At 47.0% G+C, this 12921-nt stretch overlaps 1 protein-coding gene across 1 annotated transcript; it reads left to right on the forward strand.

The window, feature by feature from the left end:
- Nucleotides 1-8989: 8989 nt before the first annotated feature.
- LOC139754486 (uncharacterized) lies at nt 8990-10694 on the forward strand. Its single transcript, XM_071671752.1, has one exon. It carries the CDS (start codon nt 9004-9006, stop codon nt 10603-10605), a length of 1602 nt encoding a protein of 533 aa, XP_071527853.1. The 5' UTR covers nt 8990-9003; the 3' UTR covers nt 10606-10694.
- The last annotated feature ends 2227 nt before the right edge of the window (nt 10695-12921 follow it).

Genomic DNA, 12921 nt, shown 5'->3' on the forward strand with positions numbered 1-12921 from the left:
GGAGGTGCAGGATTGTGGTGAGGAAGAGGACAAGGTAGGTGGGTCGAGGGATGCGAGATGACGCTGGTGACGGTGGGAGGCGTCGGAGGGGTGACGTGGTGGGAGGAGGATGGCGGCTCCGCGACGTGATGCTCCTGTAGGAGGCGTGGAGCTCCCACCGAGGTCCTGGCCGACGTCGACGTCGGGAAGGTGAGGCGCCACAATGACACATGCCAGGAAACGACTGTCGCACACTTCCGACCTTCCTACCATGATGGTGGACGACTGTCGCACACTTCCGACCTTCCTACCATGATGGTGGACGACTGTCGCACACTTCTGACCTTCCTACCATGATGGTGGACGACTGTCGCACACTTCCGACCTTCCTACCATGATGGTGGACGACTGTCGCACACTTCTGACCTTCCTACCATGATGGTGGACGACTGTCGCACACTTCTGACCTTCCTACCATGCTGGTGGACGACTGTCGCACACTTCTGACCTTCCTACCATGTTGGTGGACGACTGTCGCACACTTCCGACCTTCCTACCAAGCTGGTGGACGACTGTTGCACACTTCTGAAGTCCTACCATGATGGTGGACGACTGTCGCACACTTCCGACCTTCTTACCATGATGGTGGAATTGAGGTCAAATTCGTAAGGGCGGCGCTTCTTTTGGAGGGGAGGTCAGAGGTCAGAGGTCATCTTTAAGGTATGAATCACCCACCCTAATGCGGGTCGTAGGTACATCCCCCCCGCCCCCCCTAACCCCCCCCCCTACCCCCTTACGTTATATCCCATATTGCAAAAGAGGTCTTGTTGACAAGGCGGTCCTCCCCCCCTTCCCCCCTCCCTCTCCGTGTTATTCTTTTATCCTCAGATTAAAAAGAAAAAAAATAGCGGCGCCGATCACAAATGGCGTTGATTATTGATGAGGGAGGAGTAATTAGTGTGCAATGTTGATGAGAGGTGTCGGGTCGATAGCTGAAGGAATGCAACGGGCCCCTCCGCCCTCCGCTTCTGTCCTTATTGCAATATGCAATGGCTTTGAGGAGGGGGCGACGAACCCACCCCCCCTTCCAGCGGCCGTACGCGCCACATCTGCATTTTTTTTTCCTCTCTCTCTCTCTCTCTCTCTGCATTTAAGACAAAAGGCGATCAGCCGGGCGTATAACTTCATCAACACGGCCCGGGCCGGCGAGAGGGCCCACCTGGGCCCTCTCGCCAGGCACAGAGGGGGGAGAGAGAGAGAGAGAGAGAGAGAGAGAGAGAGAGAGAGAGAGAGAGAGAGAGAGAGAGAGTCGACCTGTGAGAGAGGGGACAGGTGAGAGAGAGAGAGAGAGAGAGGGGGGGGGAGAGAGAGAGAGAGGGGGGGGAGGGAAGGAAGAGAGAGAGAGTAGACCTGTGAGAGAGAGGACAGGAGAGGAGAGAGAGAGGGGGGGGGGGGGGGGAGAGAGAGTAGACCTGTGAGAGAGAGTACAGGTGGAGAGAGAAGAGAGAGGGGGGGGGGAGGGAGAGTGTACCTGTATGAGAGAAAGAGAGAGAGAGAGAGAGAGAGAGAGGGAGGGCGGAAGAGATGTTTAAGTTCCAAGATGACTCATCATAATAACTGGCAACTAACTAGTGTTTTGGGTGTGTAGGTCTTGTGTGTGTTAGAACCTCGTAAATCTCGATCGAAGCAGGTGCTTTAAAAAACCTCGACTCGCCTGACGTCCCTCTTATGGATGAATACAAGCGGAAGTTTGATCCCAAATGGGGCGAGGACTCTTCCCGTCAAACGAGTTGGGATATGAGTTATCCCAACGTATATTCATCTGTGAGAGAAAAGGTTCAAGTAACAGATTTTGAAAAATGATTCATCAATATTGACCTTATGTTATTTGAATATGCTTAGTAAGGTTCTTATTCATTTATCTTCAGGTTACAATAAAGAAAAGGATATAAGTTTTTTTAGGGGGAAATTGTGTAAAAAATGTATAGCGAAGATGAAATGTCTTCAGGGCAAGGGAGGGTAGGGTAGTGTAGTGAAGATGATGGTGTCGTGAACTTTACAACGTATTCGTAATGGACCGTCCTTTTTTTTTTTTAATGTGAGTTTCCTCTTCTCGTAATTAATCTTCGTTGTTGTATAGGATCCTGGAACACAGCTCCTCCGAAAGTGTCCATTGGAATGGTAAAGTTAGAGAGTACTACACACTGCATCACATATCAGAATACCATCGCAGCGACGTCTCGGCGAAGACCAAGCCAGTGCCGAGGGAAGGTGAAGATTACTGGCGGAGGAAAAGGTCGTCTTGGTGTGGTAAATACAAAAGGGAGTTGACTTACGTTGGCACGTAGTGGACCTGCGACACGCTCAGCTGCGTTACTGTGTGGTTTTCAGCCATGGTGGTATGTGCCCCTCCCTATCTTGTCCGGGTGAACCATGTGTTTCTGGTTCGTAGCTGGCGGCTTATCCTACAGTGACAGAGGCTCCGCGTGGATCGTCCACCTGCCTGGTGATGTGAGAGGGTGTCCAGGTCATGAACATGTATATGGACACGTCCTCCAGAGCTTTGTAGTCTCCTTTAATTGCTGCACGTTGGGCTAGGAGGACCTTGTAGTTCGACATGGTCACCACCCTCCTCCTTGCTCGAAGTCGACTGGCGTTGGGTTGTCATCCGTCTTGAGGGCCTGCGCGGGCTTGTGGTGGTATTGTTGTGGGGATGAACAGATGTTTCGAATGGTTAGACAAGTCAACGTGGGCGCCAAGAGATAGGAGGTGTCATGATTTCGACACATCTCAGACGTGAAGTATAGAGAACTGTAATTTCCTCCACCTTCTGCCGAAGGCGCTGCAGGTGGAGGGTGTGGTCATCACCCACGTCCATCGAGCCCATCAATCGTCCATGGCTTAGCTTCCTCTTGTGCCTACAACTGGTTCTCGATGACACACACATAGGCTTGAACGAAAAGGACTTCTTCCTCCTGAAGGTGCTTTGAACGAAGAGGAATGACTCCTCCTGAAGATGCTTTGAACGAAGAGGACTTCCTCCTCCTGAAGGTGCTTTGAACGAAGAGGACCTCCTCCTCCTGAAGATGCTTTGAACGAAGAGGACTTCCTCCTCCTGAAGGTGCTTTGAACGAAGAGGACCTCCTCCTCCTGAAGATGCTTTGAACGAAGAGGAATGACTTCTGCTGAGGGTGCTTTGAACGAAGAGGATTTCCTCCTGAAGGTGCTTTGAACGAAGAGGACTTCCTCCTCCTGAAGGTGCTTTGAACGAAGAGGACTTCCTCCTGCTGAAGGTGCTTTGAACGAAGAGGACTTCCTCCTCCTGAAGGTGCTTTGAACGAAGAGGACTTCCTCCTCCTGAAGGTGCTTTGAGCGAAGAGGACTTCCTCCTCCTGACGGGGACACCATGACAATACCATCTCCACCTGGCGGTAAAGGTTTCCTCCCTGCCTCTGGGCATCGGAAAAAAAGGGGGGACCTTCCTTCGCTCGCTCGCGCCCGCCCGCAGCCTTTCCCGCTCCTGCAGTAGTGCGCCTGCTCCTGCAGTAGTGCAAGGGTGTGTTGGGGGCACTCTGTGATGTCGTCGACCTGGAACACAGTCGCGACGTCTTGGGAGGGAGGTCAGCACACCCTATGTGGAGAATTCCCCCTTCGTCCTCCTCAAATTATGTCCATGACTTCATCATCACGTGATCTCGGGGCAGACTTCGCCAGGGATGCGAGGGAGGGAGGGAGGAAGGGGGTCGTCAGGGTGCGAAGGAGGGAGGGAGGGAGGTGATTAGGTTGTTTGGTTGTTTAGCAAGCTTGATGAGAAGATGTGGGAATCTGGGAGATGAAAAGGATGTCGTAATGAAGGTCAACGATTGGTGATTACGTTGCGCGTTGAGTAGTTTAGTATCGAGTTATATTGTTTGTTTGTTTGTCTCTTTGTTTGTTTGTCTTAACTGTCGTTAAAATGGAAACTTGTATCGAGTTATATTGTTTGTTTGTTTCTTTGTTTTAGATATTAGAATGGAAACTTGTATCGAGTTATATTGTTTGTTTGTTTCTTTGTTTGTTTTAGATATTAAAATGGAAACTTGTATCGAGTTATATTATTTGTTTGTTTGTTTGTTTTAACTGTCATTAAAATGGAAACTTGTATCGAGTTATATTGTTTGTTTGTTTGTTTGTTTGTTTTAACTGTCATTAAAATGGAAACTTGTATCGAGTTATATTGTTAGTTTGTTTGTTTGTCTGTTTGTTTGTTTGTTTTAACTGTCATTAAAATGGAAACTTGTATCGAGTTATATTGTTTGTTTGTTTGTTTGAACTCATTAAAATGGAAACTTGTATCGAGTTATATTGTTTGTTTCTTTGTTTGTTTGTTTGTTTTAGATATTAAAATGGAAACTTGTATCGAGTTATATTGTTTGTTTGTTTTTGTTTGTATGTCTTAACTGTCATTAAAATGGAAACTTGTATCGAGTTATATTGTTTGTTTGTTTGTTTGTTTGTTTTAACTGTCATTAAAATGGAAACTTGTATCGAGTTATATTGTTTGTTTGTTTGTTTGAACTCATTAAAATGGAAACTTGTATCGAGTTATATTGTTTGTTTCTTTGTTTGTTTTGTTTTGTTTTAGATATTAAAATGGAAACTTGTATCGAGTTATATTGTTGTTTGTTTTTGTTTGTATGTCTTAACTGTCATTAAAATGGAAACTTGTATTGAGTTATATTGTTTGTTTGTTTGTTTGTTTTAACTGTCATTAAAATGGAAACTTGTATCGAGTTATATTGTTTGTTTGTTTCTTTGTTTGTTTTAACTGTCATTAAAATGGAAACTTGTGAAGATAGAATGTTGTGAGGACAAAGGACATAGTGATGATTGGGTAAAGACATAGTGAAGATAGGATGTTGTGAGAACAAAGGACATAGTGATGATTGGGTAAAGACATAGTGAAGATAGGATTTTCTGAGGACAAAGGACATAGTGAAGATAGAATGTTGTGAGGACAAAGGACATTGTGATGATTGGGTAAAGACATAGTGAAGATAGGATGTTGTGAGAACAAAGGACATAGTGATGATTGGGTAAAGACATAGTGAAGATAGAATGTTGTGAGAACAAAGGACATTGTGATGATTGGGTAGAGACATAGTGAAGATAGAATGTTGTGAGGACAAAGGACATAGTGATGATTGGGTAGAGACATAGTGAAGATAGGATGTTGTGAGGACAAAGGACATAGTGAAGATAGAATGTTGTGAGGACAAAGGACATTGTGATGAGTGGGTAGAGACATAGTGAAGATAGAATGTTATGAGGACAAAGGACATTGTGATGATTGGGTAGAGACATAGTGAAGATAGGATGTTCCGAGGACAAAGGACATAGTGATGGTTGTGTAAAGACATAGTGAAGATGAAGATGTGTTGAGTGGGTGGGCGTAAGGGACGTAATGAAGATGGTGTAAGGGTAGAGAGAAGACAAGGGTGCGCTGAGGATGAGACAGGGTAGTGAAGATGACGATGTCGTAAGCATTATAGAGATCGCCTGAGACTTTGATCTTAGCGGTTGATGGCCCGCTTACTCTCCATCATCATCCGAGGTCTGCTCATCTTTGCGAGTGAAGTTGTAGGTCTCTGTGAGTGAAGATGTAGGTCTCTGTTAGTGAAGTTGTAGGTCTCTGTGAGTTAAGTCGTAGGTCTCTGTGGGTGAAGTTGTGGGTCTTTGTGAGTGAAGTTGTAGGCCTCTTTGTGAGTGAAGTTGTAGGTCTCTGTGAGTGAAGTTGTAGGTCTCTGTGGGTGAAGTTGTGGGTCTTTGTGAGTGAGGTTGTAGGTCTCTTTGTGAGTGAAGTTGTAGGTCTCTGAGTGAAGTTGTACGTCTCTTTGAGTGCATTTGTGAGTGAAGTTGTAGGTCTCTGTGAGTGAAGTTGTAGGTCTCTGTGAGTGAAGTTGTAGGTCTCTGAGAGTGAAGTTGTAGGTCTCTGTAAGTGAAGTTGTAGGTCTGTGAGAGTAAAGTTGTAGGTCTTCACTCGCCCATATTTCCTTCAAAAATCACAGTCCTCCATGTACGAGAGCAATACCTCCCAAAATTTTTCTTCTTCTTCTTCTTCTTCTTCTTCTTCTTCTTCTTCTTCTTCTTCTTCTTCTTTTGAATATTCCCATACACGTATGTTGAGTTATGGACTTGGCGGTTTTAGGAACAGGATGGCTGTCACAATAGGTCGTTTTAGGAACAGGATGGCTGTCACAATAGGTCGTTTTATAAACTGGGTTTGAGATAAGCTGAGATAACCATCCACTTCCTTTATCTGTAGTGAAGATAATGCATCTCAGTGGGTAAGTTTGGTGTTACATTGTACCGGGCATCCAACCTATACCACCCAGTCAACTACCAGACATCCTTGCTACCACCCAAACAACTACCAGGCATCCTAGCTACCATCCAAACAACTACCAGACACCCTAACTACCACCCAGACAACTACCAGACACCCTAGCTACCACCCAAACAACTACCAGGCATCCTAGCTACCACCCAAACAACTACCAGGCATCCTAGCTACCATCCAAACAACTACCAGACACCCTAACTACCACCCAGACAACTACCAGACACCCTAGCTACCACCCAAACAACTACCAGACATCCCAGCTACCACCCAAACAACTACCAGACAACCTAACTACCACCCAGACAACTACCAGATATCCTAGCTACTGCCCAAACTACTACCAGGCATCCTAGCTACCACCCAAACAACTACCAGGCATCCCAGCTACCACCCAAACAACTACCAGACAACCTAACTACCACCCAGACAACTACCAGACATCCTAGCTACTGCCCAAACAACTACCAGGCATCCCAGCTACCACCCAGACAACTACCAGACAACCTAACTACCACCCAGACAACTACCAGACATCCTAACTACCATCCAGACAACTACCAGACAACCTAATTACCACCCAGACTACCAGACATCCCAGCTACCACCCAGACAACTACCAGACATCCCAGCTACCACCCAAACAACTACCAGACATCCCAGCTACCACCCAAACAACTACCAGACATCCTACTACCACCCAGACAACTACCAGACATCCTAGCTACCACCCAAACAACTACCAGACATCCCAGCTACCACCCAAACAACTACCAGACATCTTATCTACCATCCAGACAACAACCAGACATCCTAGCTACCACCCAAACAACTACCAGACATCCCAGCTACCACCCAAACAACTACCAGACAACCTAACTACCATCCAGACAACTACCAGAGATCCTAGCTACCACCCAAACAACTACCAGGCAACCTAACTACCACCCAGACAACTACCAGACAACCTAACTACCATCCAGACAACTACCAGACATCCTAGCTACACCCAAACAACTACCAGACAACCTAACTACCACCCAGACAACTACCAGACATCCTAACTACCATCCAGACAACTACCAGACATCCTAGCTACCACCCAGACAACTACCAGGCACCACTACCACCAGACAACTACCAGACATCCTAACTACCACCAACAACTACCAGACAACCTAACTACACCCAGACAACTACCAGACAACCTAACTACCACCAGACAACTACCAGAACCTACTACCACCCAACAACTACCAGACACCTAACTCCCATCCAGACAATACAGACACCTAACTACCCAGACAACTACCAGACATCCTAACTACCACCCAGACAACTACCAGACAACCTAACTACCACCCAGACAACTACCAGACATCCCAGCTACCACCCAAACAACTACCAGACAACCTAACTACCACCCAGACAACTACCAGACATCCCAGCTACCACCCAAACAACTACCAGACATCCTAACTACCATCCAGACAACTACCAGACAACCTAACTACCACCCAGACAACTACCAGACATCCTAACTACCATCCAGACAACTACCAGACAACCTAACTACCACCCAGACAACTACCAGACAACCTAACTACCATCCAGACAACTACCAGACATCCTAGCTACCCCAGACAACTACCAGACATCCTAACTACCACCCAGACAACTACCAGACATCCTAACTACCACCCAGACAACTACCAGACAACCTAACTACCATCCAAACAACTGCCAGACATCCTAGCTACCACCCAGACAACTACCAGACAACCTAACTACCATCCAGACAACTACCAGACATCCTAACTACCACCCAGACAACTACCAGACAACCTAACTACCATCCAGACAACTACCAGACATCCTAGCTACCGCCCAAACAACTACCAGACATCCTAGCTACCGCCCAAACAACTACCAGACAACCTAACTACCATCCAGACAACTACCAGACATCCTAACTACCACCCAGACAACTACCAGACAACCTAACTACCACCCAGACAACTACCAGACATCCTAGCTACCGCCCAAACAACTACCAGACATCCTAGCTACCGCCCAAACAACTACCAGACAACCTAACTACCACCCAGACAACTACCAGACAACCTAACTACCACCCAGACAACTACCAGACAACCTAACTACCACCCAGACAACTACCAGACATCCTAGCTACCGCCCAAACAACTACCAGACAACCTAACTACCACCCAGACAACTAAAAGACATCCCAGCTACCGCCCAGACAACTACCAGACAACCTAACTACCACCCAGACAACTAAAAGACATCCCAGCTACCGCCCAAACAACTACCAGGCATCCTAGCTACTGCCCAAACCACTTTCACAAACCACCAGCCAAACAACTGGTAGACATCGTAACTAGTACCCCAACCACTGCAAGACTCCCCAACTCCCACCCTTACCTACTGCTTGGCTCCCCTACTTACATTCACACATCTCAACTAACCACCTACAACTAAACCCTTCCTCCTCACACACCACAATGCTCGCCTGTACACCCCATCGCTTCGTGAACACACCACACCTGTCGACGTGTGTTTTTCGCATTTCCGTGCGACGCAATTCGCCAACTTACGTTTCTGCGTCAAATTTAAAAAATAAAATGAATCTCATAATGAACGTAATAATGCGTTTGTGTCAAGTGCTCCTCTGCTTCGGCGTCTTCGTCTGCGTGGTTACCTCTCACCAGGGACTCTCGCCCTACGACGTGGACCTCGACCGTAAGGAGGTGCCTGTCTCACAGGCGAATGAGCTCATGGCTCCACTCCTGCAGGGCTTCCAGCAGTGTATTGATGCTGGTATGGGCTGTACGATGCCTACCATATACGGTTCTCCCGCCTCTCCTTCGACTAGCGTGGAGCCTACAGCTATAGTGGTAGTGTCTCCTTCGACTAGCGTGGAGCCTGCTGCTCCAGTGGTAGTGTCTCCTTCGACTAGCGTGGAGCCTGCTGCTCCAGTGGTAGTGTCTCCTTCGACTAGCGTGGAGCCTGCTGCTATAGTGGTAGTGTCTCCTTCGACTAGCGTGGAGCCTGCTGCTCCAGTGGTAGTGTCTCCTTCGACTAGCGTGGAGCCTGCTGCTCCAGTGGTAGCGTCTCCTCGTAAGAAGCGGAAGTCTTCCATGCCTTCCTTTTACGAGCGTCGTGCCGCAAAGGAAGACCAGTTGGACATAAGGAAAGCCAGGAAGTTGGCCAGGCGAAGGAATAGACTGGAGGCCTTGGTGAAGAAGACCGGGGTGGACCGGAACGAGATGCAAGAACATATGAAGCGTCGACGGTGGCCCAGGAAGACGATACGGGTCGGGTTCACGGACGACTACCCGGAGACCGGGCGAGCGGCCGTGCACCGGGTCATGGACAAGATGAACCAACTGACCTGCGTGAAGTTCGTCAACGTCACCGACAACGCCAAGTACCACTTGCTCCTCGACCAGAAACGGATGGCTTGTTCCTCTGTCATTGGCTACCGCCAACAGCCCGATGGGTACCAGACAGCCACTCTCCACCCCATGTGTCTCAACGAGGAGGGCAAAATCGTGCATCTCTTCATGCATGTGTTGGGCATCCACCATCAGCAGGTGAGGTCCGACCGGGACGGATATGTCACTATCCATCACGACAAAATCATGCACGGGGCCGCGCACAACTTCCGCAAGATGGAGAACAGGTTCGCCTCGTCGACCCTCGGCCTGCCATACGATTACGGCAGTGTGATGCATTCCCCAGTGCAAGCCTTCTCCAACAGAAGGGGTCCAACCATGTCCCTCAAAAAGCCATACACTGGCACTGTGGGGCAGAGGACGATGCCTTCGGCAGGAGATGTCGCTGCTGTCAATCGTCTGTACGAATGCTGGGATGGCTATTTGGGCGACGACCTCCCCGGCGCTGTGCCATACAAGGACTTCCACAAAGGCTTTATGGCACACAAGCCCAAAATCTCCGATGCCCTCCAGCAGTGGATAGACGATATGAAGGAACACGTCGAGCTAACTCCAGAGCCCGAACCAGCTAAACCAGTGCGCAAACCAGTGCGCGACCCACATAAACCGCTGGATCTCTCTTCACTTCCAACTGTAGAGGAACATCAGCGTCGCCTAAAGACCATCTCACGGGAATTCAACCAGAGTGAGGACGAGGTCAAAAAGGAGCTGCAGGCCCTCTATCAGGTGGTAATGCATCTCGGAGATCTCATTAGACAGCTGCCTTGAGAAAGGTGGCAGAGGAGCGTTTTCGCCATTATGATATTCACAACAGGGGCCCACTAGGTCCCCTGTTGATTCATTATCTATTTCTTTCTTTTTCATAAAACCATATGTCAATCAGATGTCCACTATGATATGTATATAATTTTCATACTATTCGCCATTTCCCCGCGTTAGAGAGGTAGCGTTAAGCCTTTTCTCCAATATGACTTTCGCAATGGGGGCCCGTTCGGTCCCATGTTCATTCATTACGTATTTGCAGGCCAGAGTTTATTGATGATGAGTTTGAGAAGATATATTCTATTGGATCTAAGTTAAATTACCCTAGATCTTTCATTGATAAATCCCTTAAGTTAGCAAAGAAATCATTTTATAGAGTTGAGCCCAAAACCTCTCATTGACACCAAGAATCTTTTAGTTCTCCCTTTTGATAATAATTTCACTTTGCTTCCCACGTTGCTTAAATCCTTTAATGCAAACAATAATACTATAAAGAATATCTTAATCAGGAATTCACCAGAAAATTCTCCTGGGGTGCATCTATAAAGTGCCATGTAGAAATTGTGATAAGTTTTATGTTGGGCAGACTGGTAAGAATCTTTCTGTTAGACTTAAGCAACATAAATATAGTATAAGAATGGGACAAGAATCAAATGCCTTGCAACATAAATATAGTATAAGAACGGGGCAAGAATCAAATGCCTTGCAACATGTATATAGTATAAGAACGGGACAAGAATCAAATGCCTTGTTTAATCACTTTAAAAACTATGATCATTATATTGACTGGAGTAATGCCATCTCAGTTATTAACTCTAACTCTATTACCACGAGAAATATCATTAAATCTATTATAATACACACAGAATTATAATCTTAATATTAGTGATGGTCTGTACAAATCAGATAACTTTATTGTTGATAAAATTTGTAAAATGATAAGTTTATGAACGCTCGTTGTCTGTTTTGGACAATCGCATGTTTAGCAAATGGCGTCCCAGCTTCATCTCTTCGTTGTATATGAACTGACTTTTATATTTCTCTCTTGTGTCTCCTCTGATGATGCGATTATTACACAAAAGTGCACTTGGGAACTTATCATGTTTCATTTTTCCCGTGGACTCTTACGAATATACTTGATCACGCGCAAAATTGTTATCCTTTCCAACATATATATATATGAGGAGATCTAACACGGATCTTCGTCTTCTTCTTTTTCTTCTTCTTCTTTGTCTTCTTCTTCTTCTTCTTCTTCTTCTTCTTCTTCTTCTCCCTCCTCCTCCTTCCCTCGAAGATGTCTGTAAAATCAAGAACAATATTTGAGCCTCTTGTTTGTGAGGGTTCGTCTTCGGAGTCTCAGTGTAATGCGTGATGAAGGGCCCACTCATCATGATTCCAATGTAATGCTTGATGAAGGGCCCACTCATCATGATTCCAATGTAATGCTTGATGAAGGGCCCTCTCATCATGATTCCCAACTCCCTCTACTTCAGCCTGACCCCTTCCACCCTTGACCTGACCTGGCCTGACAGACAGACACAGGTGTCATCCAGGTCCACATACACGCAGTCCGTTGTTCTGGGGGAGCCGTGCCACACGGGGTGGTGTTCTGGTGTAGGACAGCGGTAGCAACAGTAATGTAACACTCCGTAACACACTAAGTGACATGGCTCCTCCTCCCCGTAACACACACTGAGTGACATGGCTCCTCCTCCCCGTAACACACACTGAGTGACATGGCTCCTCCTCCCCGTAACACACACATAGAGTGACATGGCTCCCAAACCCCCCGTAACACACACTGAGTGACATGGCTGCCGACAGGTCGGCAGGGTGAGTGGGTGGTCAGAAGGGGAAGCCGCGAGTCTCCTACTGTAAATGCATTTTCCAATGTAAATAGTGACTGAGATGCGGAGCGGCGCCCCCCCGCTCCCTATGCCTACACAGCCTAGAAATGGGTTGGAGGGGAAGGGGGAATTTGGCAGATCAAAAGGTATTATTATCATACGGGAGTGATTTGAAGAGGAGGAGAAAAAATAAAAAAAGTGGGAGAGGGGTGGTGGGGTGTGGATCTCCTGTTTCTCGTAAGATTCCGATCTCACTGGTCATAGAACACCTCTTGCAGGTCTTACAGGTAAGAACAGGTCACGAGTGAGGGTAGGCCGACAGGTAACACAACAGGTCACTAGTGAAGGTAGGCCTATAGATACAGGTCACCAGGCGCCTACAGGTAACAGAATATATATATGTATACATTGATGTATGTAGGAACACGTTAGGAATACATCAGTTTATACGAAAGCAGGTTCAGAAATACAGCAG

The sequence above is a fragment of the Panulirus ornatus genome, chromosome 17, assembly GCF_036320965.1.
Source record: "Panulirus ornatus isolate Po-2019 chromosome 17, ASM3632096v1, whole genome shotgun sequence".
Classification (NCBI taxonomy): Eukaryota; Metazoa; Arthropoda; class Malacostraca; order Decapoda; family Palinuridae; genus Panulirus; species Panulirus ornatus.